At 51.4% G+C, this 21,946-nt stretch overlaps 1 protein-coding gene across 1 annotated transcript in view; it reads left to right on the top strand.

Moving 5' to 3' along the window:
* Positions 1–18,062, top strand: part of LOC142290788 (uncharacterized) — a 121,110-nt gene extending 103,048 nt beyond the window's left edge. The window contains exons 8-12 of the mRNA XM_075334788.1: positions 14,009–14,116; positions 15,070–15,140; positions 15,392–15,509; positions 16,210–16,374; positions 16,799–18,062. Of these exons, the coding sequence (XP_075190903.1) occupies positions 14,009–14,116; positions 15,070–15,140; positions 15,392–15,509; positions 16,210–16,374; positions 16,799–17,572 (1,236 nt within the window). The 3' untranslated portion in view covers positions 17,573–18,062. The remainder of the gene's footprint in view (positions 1–14,008; positions 14,117–15,069; positions 15,141–15,391; positions 15,510–16,209; positions 16,375–16,798) is intronic.
* The last annotated feature ends 3,884 nt before the right edge of the window (positions 18,063–21,946 follow it).

Raw genomic sequence — 21,946 nt, 5'->3', positions numbered from 1 at the left:
TGTCTGCGCCCGACGAAGCCGCTGGAGGAGCGGCGGACGCAGCCGCGGGAGTACCCGTAGATGGGAATGGTCCTGCCCAGGTCCCGGCCGCATTGGCGGGGGGCGCCGCGGCCCCAGCTCTCGCTCAGGTGATGCCGTTCTCTTTGCCCTATGTGCCCGGAGCTACCTGGCTACCGCAGTACGATGGGAAACCTGATGCCTTGCATGTTTTCCGGAAAAAACTTAGTCCGCTGCTAGAACTGTACCCCTTGACTGATAAGCAACGTGCAGCGGTAGTGCTGGGGCAGCTAACTGGCGCGGCTGAGCAAGAGGCTGAGACCTGGGCTGAGGGGGACCGGTCCTCTGTAGCCACCATATTTGAAAAGCTGCAGACTGCATTTGAGACCCGTACCGAGGCAGTGTTGCGGAGCAGTTCTATCAATGCCAACAACGGCCCGCAGATAGCATTCGGGACTATGCTCTGCGCCTGCAAACCGCACTCCACACACTGAAGCGGGTGGATACCATCAGCAGTGTGGACAGTAACAAGATGTTGAGTGAGCAGTTTGTGCAGGGGATGAGGTCCTCAGAGGACCGCAAGCAGCTTCGGCTGTGGGCCCTAGAACACCCTGACGTGGACTTTGCCGTATTGAAGGAACGGGCCATCAAAGCTCTGCAACTCCCAGCATTGGAAGCTCCTGAGCCAACCCCGAGGCCGGTTGAGATTGCTCCCGTTGTGGTGGCTCCTACCCCACCAGCACCTCCAGCACCTGCAGCCCCAAGCGGGACGATGGAAGAACTCGCTGCTCGAGTTCGCCGCATGGATGGGGACCTTGCTAAGATGCTCGCCGACAGCCCGGAGGGGGCCCCCAATCTGTTACAGGTGCAGCAAGCTTGGCCATTACTGCCGATGGTGTCCGTTAAACGAGCAACCCCTGGGGCCACGGGCCAATCCTCAGGAGTAGAACCCCATGGCCCCCCAGACTGGCGGGACCGGTACATCGGGGCCAGGCCCATAATCCCCGTGGCTGTGGACGGCATACCGGTGATGGCTCTCCTGGACACCGGATCACAGGTAACCACCATACCATACACATTGTATCAACGGTATTGGGGGACAGACGAGCTGGCTCCCCCAGATGCTAGTATAACACTGATTGCTGCTGATGGACTCCCATTGACCCACGTGGGAAACAAACAAGTGGCTATGACTGTGGGGCGAGCTGAACTGCAACACCAGGGTATGATTGTGATCATGAATGAACCCAGTGATCATAACCCGAAGATAGTGCTAGGAACCAATGTGATGGAACACTGTATGAGTGACGTGCTGACCCTACTGCAGCAGCTAGCCGCCACAGCGGCGGGGAGCCGACAGAGAGCTGTGCAGCGTGAGATCCGAGCCTTGATGTACCGCAAGCATGTGAACTCGACAGGAGGAGAGATTGGTGGGGTGAGAGTGATGGATGTTGCCCCGCTGACTGTGCCCCCCAGGAGCGAGATGATGATTTGGTGTAGGGCAGCAGTAGGGCCTCAGGGGTGTGACTACCCTGCCATGATAGAGCCCATGCCCTCCGAGCAGGGCCGGCTCCAGTTTTTTGTGGGCCCTGGGCAAAAGAGTCTCAGTGGGCCCCTTCCACACATAGACATGCACAGATACATACACATACAGGCATACATATGCATACTTATTTAAAGAGAAATTCACAAAAACACATAAATAGACATAAATCTATACACAGTCATATACACTGACATACATAGATGCGCGCGCACACACGCGCACACGCGCACACACGCACACACGCGCACACACACACATTATTTTTATATATTTATCCTGTATATATATTTATAATATTGGGAAGCCGGCAACAGCCTCATTCACCTCCCCGCTTGTCTAACAGACATGGCCGCACATAGAGCACACTAACACTGCTGTATATACATCACAAGAGAGGCTGGGGACAAACACATTACTGGGGGAATATATATTACTGAGGAAAGGGGTATACAGCAATGGGGGGCATACAGCTCTAGAGGAGGGCAGTGACTGAGGTGGGGGGGACAAACAGCTGTGAGGTGGGGGGTGACATGCAGCTCTGGGGGTATACAGCTCTGGGGTGGGGGGGGACATACAGCTCTGAGGGGGTATACAGTACCTGGGTGGAGGGAACATACAGCTCTAAGGGGGTATACAGCACCTGGGTGGAGGGGACATACAACTCTGGGGGTATAGTAGTTTGCAGCCCCCATATTGTGTTATGAAGCCCCCATTGTCCTCCATATAGTATTATTTAGCCCCCATATGCACTATGCAGCCCCCATATAACATCAAGCAGCCCCCATATAGCACAATGCAGACCTAGATAGCATTAGGCACCTTTATGTAGTATACAGCCCACATATAGCACAATGCAGACACATAGCATTAGGCACCCTCATGTAGTATATAGCCCCTAAATACCACAGTGCAGAGCCAGATAGCATTAGGCAACCTCATGTAGTATATAGCCCCTATATACCACAGTGCAGAGCCAGATAGCATTAAGCACCCTTATGTAGTGCACAGCCCCTATATAGTACATTGCAGAGTCAGATAGCATTAGGCACCCTAATGTAGTACACAGCACCTATATAGCACAGTGCAGAGCCAGATAGCATTAGGTATCCTCATGTAGTACACAGACCTATATAGTACAGTGCAGACCTAGACAGCACAGTGCAGAGCCAGATAGCATTAGGCACCCTCATGTAGCATACAGCACCTATATAACACAGTGCAGAGCCAGATAGCATTAGGCACCCTCATATAGTACACAGCACCTATATAACACAGTGCAGAGCCAGATAGCATTAGGTATCCTCATGTAGTACACAGACCTATATAGTACAGTGCAGACCTAGACAGCACAGTGCAGAGCCAGATAGCATTAGGCACCCTCATGTAGCATACAGCTTGTATATAGCACAGCATGTATATAGCACAGTGCAAAGCCAGATAGCAATAGGCACCCTCATGTAGCATACAGCTTGTATATAGGCTATATACAAGCTGTATGCTACATGAGGGTGCCTATTGCTATCTGGCTCTGCACTGTGCTATATACAGGCTGTGCTGTATAACATAGCACAGCCTGTATACAGCACAGTGCAGAGCCAGATAGCAGTAGGCACCCTCATGTAGAATACAGTGATTAATACTCAGTGGCGTAACTAGAGTTTGATGGGTCCTGGTGCAAAATTTGGACCGGGGCCCCCCTCCACGTACACCGACACTTAGGGTACGGAATAATGACACTGACACTTGGGGTACAGGATAATGACGCTGACACTTGGCTCTTACCCTCAGCGCCCAGGTTTCCCATGATCTGAAATCCCTCTATCAGTACCCTGCTTTCCCATGTTCTGATATCCATCTTGTCCTCAGCACCCAGCTTCCCCATGCTCTGCTATACATCATTCCGTCAGCACCCGCTTTCCCATATCAGAGCATGGGAAAGCTGGGTGCTGAGGGAAAGAGCCTTTTTCCCTCAGGACAAAACATTCCCATCCCATACTTGTATCTTTGTCCCCCCTTGTATATAGATCTCCAAATACTATAATGGCCCCCACATAGCCTTCCGTATAATATAAAGGGTCCCACATAACCCTTGATATATTAGAATGCACCCCCATAGTTCTCCATTTATTACAATGCATTTCCCCAAAGTTCTCCATGTATTATAATTCACCCCATAGTCCTCCATATATTATACTGCACCACATAGTCCTCCATATATTATACTGCACCACATAGTCCTCCATATATTATACTGCACCACATAGTCCTCCATATATTATACTGCACCACATAGGCCTCCAGTTTTATAACGCACACCCATAGTCCATGTAAAAGGTAGCCTCCATATTCCTCCATATATTATAATGTAGCCTCCATATTCCTCCATATATTATAATGTAGCCCCCATAGTCCTATATGTATTATAATGTAGCGCCATAAATCATATTGTATTATGCAGCCCCATACTCCTCCATGTATAATGCACCCCTAGTCCATGTATAAGGTGTCCTTCATGTTTATTATGTAGTCCCATAGACCTCCATGTATCATGCAGCCAGCACCCCCAGGCCTCCATGTGTCATGCAGCCAGCAAAATAAAAAAAACAAGTACCTCTCTTCTCCTTCCGACCCCTGCAACCGCGGTAGTTACTCCCCTGCCCCCATATCTAACACACCCTGCTCCCCATAAAGCCTGCATCCCCCAGATCACACACACACTACACCCCCATATCTCACACACCCTGCTCCCCATACAGCCTGCACCCCCATATCATACACACTACACCCCCACATCTCACACAGCCTGCACCCCCCAGATCACACACACTACACCCCCATATCTCACATACCCTGCCCACATCTGACCCTGCCTGTACCCCAACTTACCCCTCTCAAACTCTCTGCACCCCTTCACATCCTTCTGTCAGTCTGCAGGCCTCATATGCCACTCACCCTGCAGCCCCCTTTCCCCTCATGTGCCCTCTTTTCTTATTACCAGTCATGTGTCCAAATCTCCTTCAGGATTCACTATCTTTGCTTTCTGCCGGCATCTTGTGTCTCCTTCCACACAGTCACATGGGCGTGACATCATCGCAGGTCCTGCAGGATGGCTTATTCCGTCTTCTGTGCAGGTCAGGAGCACTCCTGCAGCTCAGAAACGGCTGGTGGCCTCTCCAGGTCAGGGGCCCCTCTACTGACACTGGGCTCCCCTGACTCACAGGCCGGCCCCCTGACGGTCGCATTGTCGGCCACTACACAGCGGCACTACACATAGGGGCCCGGCAGCCGGCTCTGCAGAGCGGCTGCCGGGTCCCTATGTGTACTAGTGCCGCTGTGTAGTGGCCGGCCTGTGAGTCAGGGGAGCCCAGTGTCAGTAGAGGGGGCGGCTCACTTCTCCTCGTTCCCCCGCTGATCCGGTCTCCTTGGCGCGTCGTCCATTGCTGTCGCTGACCTCTCAGCAGGCGCGCAGTGATGACATCACCGCGGTCCTCTGCAGAGCTGTCAGAACGCCGATAGTCACAGCGTGGAGAAGCGCCGCTCACTCTCATCATTGCTCTCAATTGTATCGGCACCTGCGATGCCGATGCAATTTCAAAGCGCGATCCTCGGCGGGGGGCGGTGACAACGCGGCCACCGGGCCCCCCTGAGTAGCGGTGCGCCACTCCTGCCACCGCGAGTGGGCCCCCCCGGCAGCTCAGGGCCCCGGCATTTGACCGGGTTTGCCGGGTGCTGGCGCCGGCCCTGCCTCCAAGCACTGGCCCACAGTAATGGCCGCCCGAGGGGTGGTAGATGTAAAGAAAGGGAGAGTGCCTGTGAGGGTGCTAAACTGTGGAGAGGAAGAAGTCAGGCTTCCCCGGTACGCTACACTTGCCAAGTTGCTCACTCTGGATCCCCACACCATCCGCGAGGCAGTTCCCCCAACCTCAACACCGACTGCCAGCACTCACCCGCCCCAAGGGGAGTTAGATGAGTGGCACCGACGGTTACATGTAGGCACTGACGATACCCCTACACATCACAAAAAGGGGTATACCGGGTGGTACGGGAGTATGAGCAAGTTTTTAGCAAACATCCTCTAGACTTTGGGCAGATTAAAGGGGTCCAACACCATATCCCCACCGGTGAACACCCCCCTATCAAAGAGAGGTACAGGCCTATTCCCCCTGCACACTACCAATGTGCCAAGGACATGTTGAGGAACATGAAGGAGGCAGGGGTTATCAGGGACAGCTGTAGTCCCTGGGCCGCCCCGTTTATACTGGTTAAGAAGGACGGCACCATGCGGATGTGTGTGGATTACCGGAAGATTAACCAGATCACGCATAAAGATGCTTACCCACTGCCCCGTATTGAAGAGTCCTTGGCCGCACTGAGAACCACAAACTACTTCTCTACCCTTGACCTCACCAGCGGGTACTGGCAAGTGGCCGTGGCACCCGAGGACCGGGAGAAAACTGCCTTCACCACCCCAATGGGGCTCTGTGAATTCAATAGTATGCCGTTCGGGCTGTGCAACGCCCCTGGAACCTTCCAACGGCTGATGGAATGCTGTCTGGGGCATCTAAATTTCGAGACCGTCTTGTTATACCTGGATGATGTGATTGTGTACTCCCAGACATATGAAGCCCACCTGGAGCACCTGGCCGAGGTGTTCGCGTCCCTTGCCAAATACGGGATGAAGTTGAAGCCCTCCAAGTGTCATCTGCTGAAACCCAGAGTGCAATACCTGGGGCATGTGGTGGGTGCAGAAGGTGTCGCCCCCACCCCGAGAAGGTCACTGCCATCCAAGGCTGGCCAAGACCAACCACAGTGAGGGAAGTAAGGCAGTTTCTGGGTCTGGTGGGGTACTACCGTCGCTTCATCAAGGGGTACACGAAGATGGCTGCCCCCATGCAAGACCTCCTCGTGGGACAGACCAAAGGTGGTAAGACCCCTCGGAGCCCCACTGGTGTGGGAAGAGAGGCATGAGGAATCCTTCCGCCAGCTGAAAGCGGCCTTGACCGGAGAGGAGATCCTAGCAAATCCTGATTACAGCTACCCGTTCATCCTCTACAACGATGACAGCAATGTGGGCTTGGGGGCAGTCTTATCCCAGGTCCAAGATGGGAAGGAAAAGGTGATTGCTTATGCTAGCCGAAAGCTCCGACCGGCTGAAAGGAATCCTGAGAACTACAGCTCTTTCAAGCTTGAGCTCCTGGCGCTGGTGTGGGCTATCACCGAGCGGTTCCGCCATTACCTGGCCGCAATAAAATTCACCGCTTTCACGGATAACAATCTGCTGACCCACCTGGACACGGCCAAGTTGGGCACGTTGGAGCAGCGGTGGGTGGCCAGGCTAGCCAACTACGATTTCACCATCAAATACAGGGCCGGTCGTGCCAACGTTAATGCTGATGCACTGTCTCGGATGCCCCACTTGTCGGAAGAAGGGTGCGAGGATGATTACCTCGAAGAGATCGAGTTGCCTGCATTTCACCAGCCACCAACTGAGGTGCATGTCCGCCAACAACGGGTGAACCTGGACCCGCTGCCCAGTCAGGAGTGGCAGGAAGCTCAAAACCAGGCGCCCGCTGTCCGCCTAGTCAAGATCCTGGTGGAGCAAGGCGCTGCTGGAATAGACCCCGCCGCCTCAGCTGAAGCCCAACGCCTGTGGCGAGAAGGGACCCGGCTGTATATACACCAGGGGAAGTTGTACCGTGAGCTGATTAACCCGAAGACTCATGAGAAAATCCGCCAGTTGGTGATTCCCCAAGCTAATGTGCCCACCGTTCTAGAAGCGTACCATGATAGTGCCGGACACTTCGGATGGAAGAAGCTGGAAATGCTGTTGAGAGAGCGGTTCTATTGGAGCGGGATGCGGGAGTCTGTAGAGGCCTGGTGCCGAGAGTGCGGCCCTTGCACACTGAGAAGGAAGGACGAGGCCAGCCAGAAGGCGCCCCTACACCCGATTGTTACACATCAACCGCTGGAGCTGGTCGCCCTGGACCATGTAAAGCTCACCCCCAGCCGAAGTGGGTACACCTACGCTCTAACAGTAGACCACTATTCACGGTTCATGGTGGTTGTTCCAGTCAAAGACCTAACTGGCCGTACCGCCGCTAGGGCGTTCCAGGTTTATTTCTGTCGACCACATGGATACCCTGAGAGGGTGCTTACTGACCAAGGCCCGGCCTTTGAAGCAGAGGTGTTCCATGAGTTTTGTCAGTTGTACGGCTGCAAGAAGATCCGGACCACGCCTTACCATGCCCAAACCAACGGCATGTGTGAGAAGATGAACCACTTGGTCCTGGGCCTCCTCAAGACGTTGCCGCTAGAAGAGCGGAACCTGTGGCCGGAGAAGCTACCTGACTTGGTCGATATGTACAACAATATCCCTTCCAGCTCAACGAAGTGCACCCCAGCATACCTGATGAGGGCTCGCCCCGGCCGGCTACCGGTGGATCTGGACATGGGATTGGAAGCCCCAGAAGCACTCCCTTCGACAGCTGAATGGGAAACTCGGCGGAGGGTGCAATACCGACAGATTCAGGAATATGTTGATAAGAACTTGAGTCTGAGTCGGGAACAGCAGGAGCAGCGCTTCAACCAGGAGGCGTCTGCTGGCCCTTTCCAGCCTAGAGATGTAGTGCTGAAGTGGAAGAGGAGGACCCACAAGCTGGATGATCAGTGGGAGCGAACCCCATATGTCATACAGCCCACAGGATGGGAAGATAGGAAGGCCTACCAGATCAGTCGTGACCAAGGGGGCACTTTGGCCACGGTTTCCCGGGACCATCTAAAGAGGTGCCCACCAGCATTGAGGGCAGCGGCTGAAGTTCCGGTTCCTCCACCAGCGGAGAAGGCAAGAGATAATCCACACCGTGATGGGTGACTTCCCAGCGGACTGGCCTACACAGAATGGCGCGGTGATACTTCCAGTGATACTGTTCCCACAACCCGTGGATGAGGAAGTGATGGAAGTGGTTGACCATGAGCCAGTGCCCAGGGATGAAACTGTACCCAGCTCCCCTATGCCTCCGCCTTCCCCACACGATGGCAGGGAAGAGGAACTGATTGCTCCCTCTGCCCCACTGCCTTTCCCCACTGACACAGGACCCCGGAGGTCCACTCGTCCCAACCTAGGTAGACCCCCATTTAGGTACAGGGAAACTACTCTTTAAAAGTGGAAACATTGTGTGTGTGTGTGTGTGTGTGTGTGTGTGTGTGTGTGTGTGTGTGTGTGTGTGTGTTTAAAAGTACTGTTTGAAAGTTAGATAAATGATAAGTGAATAATCTACCGATGAAGTCATCTGATTTGCTGCTGATTGGAACCGGTCGTTGCCGGCAACTGGTCCCCGTTGGGACCCCCTTCACCATTTTGCATAAGGGACTCCTTATGAACAGGCCCGAGAACTAGCAGGGCAACCACAAACTTGTGGCATGTAAATAATGTTGTTGTGGCTTCTACCGTTACCGCCTCCGGAGAGGCAGATTGGAGGAAGGGCCCGCAGTGGAGCAGGCTGGGGCCCAGCCACCACCGGAACCGGTGGCGATCCTCTGGGGGTTTCAGGGGCTCCCCATGGACGTGGGTCCCCTGAAAAGGACAGAACCCGCTCGGGCAACTTGTGCTGGACCGGGGTCAAGGGGTGCTGCCTGTTTGCTTAGGGGCAGCATCAGGGCCAGGTTGCTTGGGTGGGAGAGAGCGGAAGCCGTAACCGTTAAGTAACGTTTAAGTAAGAGTACCTCCCACTGTGGGAAGATGTTAATATAATTGTAATGTGCTACCGTTTTACCTTTTCTATATTTTTCAGTTGTGAAAATAAAACCGGTGATGGACGGGCAGCCCGCGGACGGTCTGCATTTAACTAAGGGGGAATGTGGCGCCCTGGACAAGCCAGGGGCCACGGAGCACAACATCCACACCCCACACTCCCAGCAGGCACTCCGAAGTCAAACACAAAACCCTTGTTGCCTTCCTCCAGGGGCTGATGTTCACACCAGGGGGTGGGCCAGGCGGTTGGTCCCGCCCACCGAGGAGTTCACAGTCCTGGAGGCGGGAAAACCAGGCAGATAGTTTGGAAGTGAAAGTGGAAGGAGGGAAAGTAGTAAGAGACCAGCCTGAAGTTGGTCCGGGTGTGTGGCCCGGGCGAGACAGCAAGGTTGGCAGACGGTGGTGACCGTCTGCAGGAGTGGCTGATTGGAGTCTACCGTAAGGACCGTGGACGGGCGGTGGCCCGGCGGTACCGGACCGGTATGCAAAGAGAAGCCAGCACCATCTGGCAGGGGCTTACGGACCCCGGCAAGGCTAGGAGTCGCCGTGAATTTGCCAAATTCGTTAGTGAAGGGAGCCTCCTGGGTTTCCCAACAGCCAAGTCCCGACAGAAGGCAACAGTCCAACCAAAGTGAGGGAGACACCGCCACCGCCAAGGCAACCGTTTCTCAGGGCCAGAGCCTGCGGGCAAAAGGGGCTCCTCCGGCTCATATCCAAGCTGGGGAGCGGGTTACCGGTGGGAACCCATTGGAACCATCTACCGTATCTAGGTGCAGGGAAAGGCAGTCACCATCAACCTGCCGGGAGAAAACGACACCGCAGCCATCTGTGGGACCCGTCCATCCAGCCGTGTGTTTTACCGAGAACTGTGTCCTCATCATTGGCTGAGTGAGTACCACCGTGCCGTGCGGCACAGCGCTGCCCCCGCGACCCTGCACCTCACCAGGCCCCGTAACCCGCCTGCCATCCATCCCTACCCCCATCACCGGGCCCCGGGACAACCAACCCCCCTACCCACGGAGGGGAGAACTAACAACAAAGCTGCTCCCTGTCACCGCTCCCGGGATCCCCGTCTAGAGCAGCGGTGGTGTCACCAATATCACCACAACCGTGGGTGGCGTCACGGACAATAACCAAATCCCCACCATCAAAATCCCCTTTTCACTCACGGGCGAGGAGCGCCGCTCGAGTCCCCGGGATCCGGCCCACCGCTCGAGCCACCACCGAGCAGCAGCAGCGGCCGGACCCGAGCAGCGGCAGCAGCGGCCGGACCCGAGCAGTGGGAGAGAGCAGCGTCCCCTCCTCTGCCCGCGACATCCACATTAAACTTCAACTTGCCATTTCTCAGCCTGAGACTCCAGACTGTACAAATCCCTCTATAATATGAAATTATCCTCCTCTATATTGATTACACTACAGAGTTTAGTATCATCTGCAAATATTGAAATTCTGTGTGCAGTCTACATGTTAATGTTAAAAAGAGGGCCCATTACTGACTCCTGTGATACCCCACGGTTACTTGTGACCCAGTCCGAGTGTGTCCTATTAATAACCACCCTCTGTTTCCTGTCACTGAGCCATTTCTTAACCCAGTTACATATATTTTCCCCTATTCCCATTGATCTAATTCTATGTACCATCCTTTTTATATGGCACTGTATCAGATGTCTTTGAAGACTCCATATAGACGACAGCCGCAGTGTTTCCCTGGTCCAGTCTGGATCTTCCCTTCTCATAGAAGCTGATCAGATGAGTCTGACAGGACCGATCCCTCATACACCCATGATGGATCCTGAGGTTATTCTTCTTGAGATCCTCCAGGAAGGCGTCTCTGAGGAGGAAACCCTCCAGGATTTTACCCACAGTAGAGGTGACACTTACCATCCTATAATTTCCAGGCTCACATTTTGTCTCCTCTTGGAATATTGGCCGCACATTTGCTTTGCGCCGTCCTGTGATACAGACCCTGCTATTATGGAGTCTGTGAATATTAGAAATCAGTCTATCACCGGACTTCATTCCTGCAGTACTCGGGGGTGACCGCCATCCGGGCCGGGGATTTATCTACGTCAGTGATTTTTGAGGTGGTGCCGTACCTCCTGCTGGGTTATCAAGTGACATTAAATGGGGAATTTCCAGTCTCTGGATCTTGTCATCGGTCATGGGACTTAAATACTGTATACAAAGGCATTTTGCAGATTGACCTCTCCCTCTTCCACCATTCCGCCCAGATTATTTTTGAGGGGTAAACACTATCAATCTATGTAGTTACAGAACATTTTGGATTCTCACTTTCTTTTGCAGTAACCTCTGTCTCAATCTTTAATGTCCTGCTTGCTTTTTTTTTTTTAACACCATTTTTTTTCTCATTATTTGATTCCATGTCTCCTCCCTCTTGTATTATTTGTCTCCTCCCTTTTGTATTTCCTTCTCTCCTCCCTCTTGTATTATCTCATGTATTATTTGCTCGTCTCCTCCCTCTTGTATTATTTCCTTGTCTCCTCCCTCTTGTATTATGTCGTCGTCTCCTCCCTCTTGTATTATGTCGTCGTCTCCTCCCTCTTGTATTATGTAGTCGTCTCCTCCCTCTTGTATTATGTCGTCTCCTCCCTCTTGTATTGTCGTCGTCTCCTCCCTCTTGTATTATGTCGTCGTCTCCTCCCTCTTGTATTATGTCGTCGTCTCCTCCCTCTTGTATTATGTCCTCGTCTCCTCCCTCTTGTATTATTTCCTCGTCTCCTCCCTCTTGTATTATTTCCTTGTCTCCTCTCTCTTGTATTCTCTTTTTCTCCTCCCTCTTGTATCTCTTAGCCTCCTGTACAGACCACATCACATAGGGAATGTAGGTTGTGAGCCCCGATCAGTATGGCGTGTTGGAGGAAAGCGGAGAGCCCGGATGAACAGACTCCTGCAGATGTTGTCCTTGGTGGATTGGAGAAAAGCCACAGTCCTCACTTTCTGGCGATTACGGTCCTGTTCAGACTCTGTATCTGAGATTTTGGGATAAGGATAAGCCCTTAGGATAAGCTCGATGATTGGGTGGAATGTGAGGTTTTTGTCAGCAGATCACTTCTGAACCCATCCAGATTATTAGCAAATCATCAATGTAGTAAAATGATGCTGGGAGTTAAGGTGTTAAGGTACCGTCACACATGAGATTGCTAGCGAGATCGCAGTTGAGTCACGGTTTCTGTGACGCAGTAGCGATCCCGTTAGCGATCTCATTATGTGTGACACCTACCAGCGATCAGGCCCCTGCTGTGAGATCTCTAGTCGTTGCAGAATGGTCCAGGCCATTTTCTTCAAAGGCGATGTCCTGCTGAGCAAGAGGCATCGCTGTGTGTGACACTGTGTGACAGGGTGACAGTGACTGCTGAGATCGTTATACAGGTCGCTACTGCCAGCGACTTACCTGCGATCCCTATCAGGTCGCATCGTTTTCGGGATCGCTGGTAAGTCGTTGTGTGTGACTGGGCCTTTAACGGCTCAGACACCCCCTTCATACATAATACCTTCTCCAATGTAAAATAACAAAATCCTCACCTCCTGCGCTGGCGCTGTCACAATAATGTAGGCGCTGGGTCTGATAATGATGAAATCTCCTCCTGTACACCATGACAAGGCTACTGTGATTGGGCAACAAATTGTTTCCCATACACTGCAGGAATGGAAAACATTGCATGAGCTGTAAAGGCCAACACATCAGCATCCACCTACCAACCCCATATCATGTCCGCCTCGCCCCGCCCTCTCGTCTCCTCCCCGTCTCTCGCCCTCCTCCCGCCTTGTGTCTGCCTCACTTTTCCCGTCTCCTGCCCGAGTCGTCGTGCCCTCCCTCCCGTCTCCTTTCCGCCTCGCCTTCCCCTCCCGTCTCCTGCCCGCCTTGCCAACGCACGCCCTCCCGTCTCCTGCCCGCCTTGCCAACGCACGCCCTCCCGTCTCCTGCCCGCCTTGCCAATGCACGCCCTCCCGTCTCCTGCCTGCCTTGCCAACGCACGCCCTCCCGTCTCCTGCCCGCCTCGCCAACGCACGCCCTCCTCTCCGTGCCCACCCGTCCGCCCTCCTGTCCACCTCAAGACCATGTGTGTTGTGGGGTTTGGCGCTCTCCGCTTGAAATTATTAGACCGTGGCCACACGTGGCACTAGTGCGATGCTCGCGCTGGCAGTATAGCAAAGCAGAGTGTGTCATGCGAGTGTGCCTGCGACTGTGGTCTGACCGTGCAAGCGGACCTCAGCTGCGGGGGGCGGGCCGGCTCTCAGGAGGGGTAGGCCGGCTTTCAGGAGGGGCGGGTCGGCGCTGAGGAGGGGCGGGAGGGATTTATCTCCCTCTCTCCTCCGTAGCCGGCTATTGCGATTTTTCTCTCACCCCATTCACTTGAATGGGTGCGAGAGAGAGAGTCTCGCATTACACCCTCAGCATGCTGCGATTGTTTTCTTGGTCCGATTAGGTGAGAAAATAATCGCTCATGTGCGCTGACACACAGGCTGGAATTGGTCCGAGCGGAATGCTATGTTTTATAGCACTCCACTCGCACCGATTTTCTCGCAGTGTGGCTTAGGCCTTAGTTGTAGAATTTGCAGACCAGGTTTGGGACATATTTGATCCAGGGATATTAATGGCACCAGACAATTCTCTGTTACAGATACCAAGTGCATTTACTTTTTTAATCCTCACTGAGTGTGTTGATTGTGATTGCATGTTCTTTGCCTTCTAGGGTGGATACGCCGGGAGTGCAATGGGTTTCCGCATGGGATCGCTCTTGAGACTGGCTGACACTAAAGCAAATAAGCCTGGAATGAACCTTATGCACTTTGTAGCAGGGGTGAGTGTTGGCCTGACAGTAAACAGGAGGGCAACAGGGACCTGCATGGCCGCACATACAGTCGAGAGGGATGGAGGTGGAGAGGGAACCTGCAAAGGTTACATATAAACAGGAAAATGGACCATGAGGGGTGGGAGGCATGGAGATGCGGACCTGCATAGTCGTAGATACTGGGGGGGAGAAGAGGTGGAGATGAGGACCTGCATGGTCGAAGATAGTGGGGGGAAGGGGTGGAGGTGGGGGCTTGACAGTCGTAGATATTGGGAGTGGAAGAGGAGTGGAAGAGGTGGAGATAGTGATCTGTATGGTCGCAGATACTGTGTGTGTGTGTGTGTGTGTGTGTGTGTGTGTGTGTGTGTGGGCATGGATGTGGGTGGAGAGGGGATCTGCAATGGCTGCATATAGATGGTAAAATAGAGATGGGACATGCATGGCCACAGACAGACCATGAGGGGTGGGGGGCATGGAGATTGAGACCTACATGGTTGTAGATTGTGGGGGGAGAAGAGGTGGACCTGGGGACCTGCATGGTCGCAGATGGTAGGGATAAGGGTTGGAGTGGGGGATCTGCATGGCTGCATATAGACGGGGGGAGGACTGGGACCCGCATGGCCACAGATGGACGTCGTGGACCGGGACCCGCATGGCCGCAGATGGACGTCGTGGACTGGGAGCCGCATGGCCGCAGATAGGTGTGGTGGACTGGGGCCCGCATGGCTGCAGATACACGCGGTGGACTGAGACTTGCATAGCCGCAGATAGTCGGGGGGGACTGGGACCCGCATGGCGGCAGATAGGTGGTTGTAGATGGGGGTGACCAGATCCAACCTGTCTAGTTGTAGAATACAGAAATAAGCCTGGCCCTGACGGCTGGGAATTTGCCTGTCTGTAGCCTGTAGGGTAATGGGCAGAGGGGACTGGTGGGACAAATGATGTTTCTTCTTACTATGCAGGAAGCGGAGAGAAACAATCGCTCACTTCTGACTTTCCCGGAGAAGCTGCCGCACATCAGTCAGGCATCTCGGTGAGGGTTTCTTTTTCTCTTGATCTTTGTCCACATGTTCTCCTCCTGGGGGTTACGTTGCAGGACGGTGGGTACACTGGTATGTTGTAATTTTTAGCTATTGGTTTGTATCAGAGTTTTCTGGTTGAATATTTTGCGTTTTGTGCAGTCAGTTGTGAGGTGACTCTGCTCTCCAAATATATGACTGAAAGGTTCTCCTCCATTTATTGGTGTGACCCTGCAACATTCAGTAACTGAATGTCTCTCTTTAGTATCACATCCCAGGAGGTGGAAAATGATTTGGAGACATTATCTCAGAAACTTCAGTGCACCAAGGAAGCCCTCCGAAATCAGCCTGACCTTCGACTTGAAATGGCGCCGTTCCTGCAGGTGAAGAGATTCCACTTTTCGTAAAATTTAATGCCTGGCTCGCTCCATTGAATAAACTCACACATGAAAAAGTGAGATCCTTGGGGGGGCTTTGGGTTTGGAAACCCATTTTGTATTCAGGGCCTTGGTAATGAGCCATTAGTATGGAGGACCCATCACTCATGGCTGCAGGGCTAATGTAGGACTATATGGTATGTAATGAAAATAATCGGGCACTCTTATGGTGTATGGGTGCAGCGGGTCCTCTCCTCCTCCTGGGGTTTACCCCTCTATAATGGTACCCATTATGGACATTGTTGCCCGGGTTGTCAGAGCCTGTTTTTCCCAGGAGCCTGTTATTCCTCCAGGCATTTTTCAACACTCGAAGAAACAAAAATGCATATAACATTGAATATGAACAACAAATGATTTTACAAGAAAATGAAGGAGTCTTTCAAGCTTTGTGTGCGAATACTCTTAGTTAGCATTTTTATGGAGGGATCTCTATATTGGCAGTCCCCTCCCATAAATAGTTTATATAATCCAACTGTCAGGAAAACATGGCTCCCGCGCACCATCTTGTCTTCAGTGGCAGATTGTATAGAGATAAATGACAATGGTGGGATTTGTTACATAAATCCATATAAAGCCCCTCAATCTGCAGCCGCTGCTCTGTATGGACATGGTGGGGTCACGGTTTCATCATTTTTTTTGCTTGCAGGTGGCGGAGGTGGAGTTGTGTGAGGTGTTCTGCTGCTTGCAGAGTATGAAAGATGCTCGCCGGACCGTGATGGATTATTTCTGTGAAGACGAGTCCACGTTCCGGTTGGAGGAGATGTGTTTAGTCTTCACCAGCTTCTGTGCCAAGTTCATGTCTGCTATCCAGGTGAGCCGCGCACATGTCCAGACCATTCTAGGTTCTGACTAATGCAGTCACGTGTCCTTGGCTGTCACACTGCCAGAATTACATACGATAAAGACTTGATAATATTTCAACTGATCTCTTATGGCTACTGTTGTGATTTGGGACCCCCTATAACCCGGGCTGCCTCCTTCACCCCCCTGATTTGAATCCATATTAAGTGCAGACGGTGAGGCTACAGGTTGCAATTAGGAAGCTCATAAGGTTGATGGATGTCACGTCCTTGTCCATCCCAATCCTGCTGTTATCTGCTCTATACGTAATCGTTGGGGCCAAAACTATCCTGTATCCCATGGCGTACCTCACATGCGACCATTTCTTGCTGCGGTTTGTACGGAAGGACAGAGTAGTTACTATTTAATTTTATATATAATTTTCCACTTTGTAGGAGAACAGAGAACGTGAAAAGGCTGAACACCGGAAGGAGCGTCTGGAGAAACGTCGTTCTATAGCGAGTTGTTCCTCACAAGACAAAGATCTCCAAGATGTGGAATTGGAGTTTTTGATGCTTCGTCTCCCACGCAGAAGTCGCTCTAGCAGAGGTCCACGACCACTCCCTCGTAGCCACTCGACAGAGGTTCTTAATGTTTCACCCACATGTGGTTCCCTGCCCAAATCTTCTATTGGGGCCTCAACCAACATAACTGTGGAGCCCATCAGAGAGGAGGATGACCTTGCAGCAGAGAGTCAAAGTCACGGATTGAGGAGACCACGAGGGGACAGCACAGAAAGTGAGTGTCTTCAAGAGACTCCTGGCAAGATAAATAGGAGACATACTGTCGGCTGTCTCCCTTCTTACAAAACTGAGGGGGAAATGCGAACTGTTCTTGCTACTTCCCCAGGAGCATCTTCTAAGGAATCGTTGGTTTTACCTTGCGAGTCAGTTTCAAGTTCTTCTCCGTGCACTCCCAATGTTAACTCCCTCAACCAAGTTCTAAGATCGTGGACTGCAGATAGTTCTCAGAAGGACCCTCTCTCTCCTACCTCAGGCACCCCAAGCCCATTCCGCCTGGGGGGACTGTTTCATAGGAGAGGAAGTTTAAAGAGTCCTGAACCTTTAACCATTAGCCTAGCAGATGGTTCCCCACGAGGAGGCAGTGAGGCATCTGCACTTACCACCTTTCTGAGGCGATTTGACAATGCACTTCGCTCACCTAAATAGGGCACAGAATCTTTGGTGACATTTGGAAAAATCAGTGTCCGTCAGTAATTGAGGCCTCATGCCGACTGTCACCAGCAGGATGCACAATGATGGTGGAGTCATTGAATGGCTTCTGGGACAGGGAGCGATACACAATCACTGTTCCTTATAATGTTTTAATCACTGACTGGTCATAGAAGTCACAGACATTATTGGACTATAAGCCGTGGTAACTAGAAGAGAGTCCAGAAGGAGGAGTTACCGCTACATGCAGGACTCCGGCGCAGGCAGGACTCTTCTGTCGCACTCCTTATTTATAGCACTTTGATCTGGGACGTTAGTAGAAAGCTCAGCGCCAGCCTTTTAAAGTTCTTAATGTCTAGCTGGCCTGTTGGGCCCCAGCTGGTGTCCCCATCCTGCCCCTGGCTGGGTGAATCTTTAAATGTCTTTCACTTTCTTTTTAACTGTGAACAGGACGGATTGTATATGGATTTAATAAAGGGGATTTGTTCTGGAGGGATTGAGCTTGGTGTCCGGTGGTGTTGTGGGGATGAGGTCTCCACAGTGTAGTAGTTGGGGTGGTGGACTATTCAATGCACTGCCGGAGGTGGTTCGTGCCATCTTTGAGGGACGTTGTGCTTACTATAAGGCCTATTAATCTTCTCACAATTTTTAGATTTAAGAGCCTGGACTATTCAAAGTCACAGTTGGGTCTTCGGTCATTATTTTGTTGCGTTATCTCCCAGTAGCCATATATGAAGTATCGGCTCCGGCAGTTCTATATGAAGTTTTCTGTCCGGCTCTTCCTCTGCATCTACAATATGTGGAGGGGTATGGCACCTACTGAAGCCCCCAATGTTCAGCATCTGTTGCATTTGTGTATAATGATTTGTAATCTATAAAAAGAAGATATAATGGTAAGATTTGCACGTCCTGGGATTTGGACCTAGTGCTGGTTGTAAAACCCGAATTCATGTGTAAATGAGGCTCAGGAATAACTGTAGCCATCGCTATAATGACATCATAGGGTTGTCCATGGCCCAGTGTGCTCTGAAAATAGGAATTACAACCTACCGGTAATGATGTTTCCAGGAGTCCATCCTGACAGCACCACAGGAGTTGTCCTTTGACCTCTACAGGGACAGGAAAACACAAGGGTTAAACACCCCTCCCACCCCAACCTCCTCAGTGACTTTTCTAAGTACCACACAAGGACGAGTACAAACACAATTTTATAATTGCTTCCTTCATACAATGTTTAATTCACATTAAGTAGAAAGAATCCTAGGGAGGGAATTAAGCGTACTGTCATGATGGGCTCCTGGAAACATCATTACCGGTAGGAATTACAACTTATGTTCCAGGTCGCGACATGACTGCACCACAGGAGAATACCAAAGAAAAAACTCATCATTAAGGGGGGGGACCACAGTCTAAAGCACCTTCCTAACGAACGAGGTCTGTTGGTTGGCAAGGACATCTAATTTATGTCTGCAGAATGTATTGGTGCCTGACGTGGTGGCTGTTCTACATATTTGTTCAATCGAGGCGCCTGCTTTCTCCGCCCATGAGGTGGATAATGCCCTTGCAGAGTGGGCCCTAACGTTTAGCGGGGGGTCCTTACCTACTGACATATAGGTGAAACTAATAGCAGATCTGACCCACCGAGATAGGGTTGACTTTGCGGCCTTTCTACCACAATTTTTGCCCCTGAACTGTACAAACAAGTTAGAGTCCAACCTCCAGTTCCAAGTGGCCTCCAGATAAAACAGCACCGTTCTTCTGACATCCAAGAATGCAGACGATGCTCGTTCTGGTTTATGTAGTCTTGGCAGAAGGAGGGTAAGATGATTTCTTGTTCCAGAATGAGGATGAGAGAACTTTGTTACGAAAAGCTGGATCCAATTTCAGTATTATTCAATCGTTTAAGATCTGAAGATGAGGATCCCTGATGGATAAGGCCTGTATCTCCCCGATTCTTTTGACCATCGTCACTGCCACTAGGAACACCGTTTTGACAGATAACTTTTCGAAACAGAATTGATCAATTGGCTCAAATGTGGATTCACATAGTCCGTTCCGAGCCAAACCCAGGTCCCAAAGAGGTACTGAAGATCTCACAGTTGGTCTCAACCTCTGAATATCCCTCACAAATCTTGAGACCCATGGATGGAAAGCCAGTGGGGCATCAAAGAAGATGCTAAGGGCCGAAATCTGAACCTTCAACTTACTAGGTTTCAGACCTATATTGAAGCCCATCTTGCACTGTCCACCGATTCCCTTCCCAGGAATGAGCAAAACCTCTTCCATACTTTCCTGTATATGGTTCATGTTATTGGCTTCCTGCTCGCCTGGAGGGTGGAAATAACTTCCTCTGATAGTCCCTTATTCTTCAGGAACCTCCCTTCAGGATCTAGGCCGATCAGTGTAGCCGTTGTATTTCCTGGTGAAGCACTGGTTCCTGGCTGAGAAGATTCTCTATCTGGAAACAAATTAGGGTCTTGTAGGGCGAGATTCTTTTGTAATGAGAACCAGCTCCTCTTTGGCCAATAAGGCGAAATCAGGATCACTTTAACTCTGTCCTGCAGTGGAGGAAATGCATATGCTAGACTCATGTCCCAAGTTTGGGACATGGCAACTACCGCGGTTGGAATGTCTTTTGGATTTAGGGAGAAGAGTCGTGCTTTTGTATTCTTTTTGGAAGCGAATAGGTCCACTTGCGGGACACCCCATGCGTTGACGACTCTGGAATACAGTCTTGTCCAATTCCCATTCTGGGGGATCTATCCTGCGCCTGCTGGGAGAGTCCGCAAGGCAGTTTTCTGATCCTTTCAGATGTACTGCTGAGATGGAAAGCACCGACCTTTTGTCCCAACAAAAGATTGTTGTTGCTGAAGACTGTAGCGCGGGATTCCTCGAACCTCTCTGATGGAAGAAAGACACCGCTGTGGTGTTGTCGGATAGAAATCTCACGTTTATTCCAGAAGAGTTCCAAATTCCTCCTGAAGGCTTGTCAGACGGCATTTAGTTCTCTGAAATTTGAAGACCTGTTCTTCATCCGTACGGGCTACGCTCCCTGGAAGCATGTTGAGCCTATGTGGGCACCCTAACCCGTCTGACTGGCGTCGGTAGTAAGCATGACACAAGGAGAGTAATCCCAGGGAACTCTGACCTGAAGGTTCTTCCATTCCATCCACCATAGACCTTCCTGGTGTCTGTCTGGAGACTTGACTTGCAGGTATTCACTATCCACCCTAGATATCGCAGTTGCCGTAGTGGAACGGATACCTTACGGGACAGCTCTTCCTGGGAGTCTATCAGTAGAAGATCGTCCAGGTAAAGTACAATCATCACATCGTTCCTCCCGAGATGAGCGACCACTTCTGCCATTACCTTTTGTTATGGGGAGCAGAGGACAGGCCAAAGGGGAGGCACCGGAACTGAAAGTGGAAAATCCTCTCCCTCTTTTTTTATGGTGAATCTTTAGGAATTTTTGTGAGTCTGGATGTATAGGAATGTGATAGTAGGCCTCTTTTAGATCTATAGTGGCCATGACTGAACTTGTATTGATAAGGGGAATAGTAGTCTTGAGTCAATCTGAAATTTGTATCTGACCCCCTAGTTTAGTGGTTTTAGATTTATTATGGTGCGGAACTCTCCCGACTGTTCTGTCAAAAAACTAAGGGTTGAATAATGACCCCAAAATTGTTCCGGGACTGGAACAGGAATTACCACCTGCATATTCAACATCCGTCCAGAGATGGTTGCTGATAGACTGAGACTGGAGCTGTGTGAGAATGAATCTTTCGGGAGGGCACCGTGAAAACTCTTTATCGGGTGTCCCTGAGCTATGGTCTGGAGAACCCATGGATTGGAGGATACATTATTCCACTCCCTTAGAAAACCACCAAGTCACCCGCCTATGTACTTGGCATCAGGACCTATTTGGTCTTCTACGGCAGGGTTCCCCAACTCCAGTCCTCAAGGCCCACCAACAGTGCATGTTTTCAGGATTTCCTTAGCATTGCACTGCTGTTGGAACCAGCACCTGGGCAGGTAATTACATTAACACCTGTGTAATACTAAGGAAATCCCAAACACCTGCACTGTTGGTGGGCCTTGAGGACTGGAGTTGGGGACCTTTGTTCTATGGGAATCAAATTGGGGATTCCCATCCACCCCACCCCCCTTCTTTTTGGGTAGCTCCTCCTCCCTGATTTCCCTTGTCCTCTGTAGGACCAAAACCTATGAGAGTGTACTGGCTTCTTGTTGATGTTAATGCATCATTTCTAGAAGAAAATATTACGGATTCTGCTGAGGCATCCATCATGAGCCCCATGGCCACCTTCAAAAGGGGAGTGGAATCTAAAACCACTTCCCTAGAGGCCTGACTCC

Source organism: Anomaloglossus baeobatrachus, chromosome 2 (genome assembly GCF_048569485.1).
Source record: "Anomaloglossus baeobatrachus isolate aAnoBae1 chromosome 2, aAnoBae1.hap1, whole genome shotgun sequence".
NCBI classification, from domain to species: Eukaryota; Metazoa; Chordata; class Amphibia; order Anura; family Aromobatidae; genus Anomaloglossus; species Anomaloglossus baeobatrachus.
Note: the sequence above shows the minus strand (reverse complement) of the source record. Positions and strands in the feature narration are given on the sequence as shown.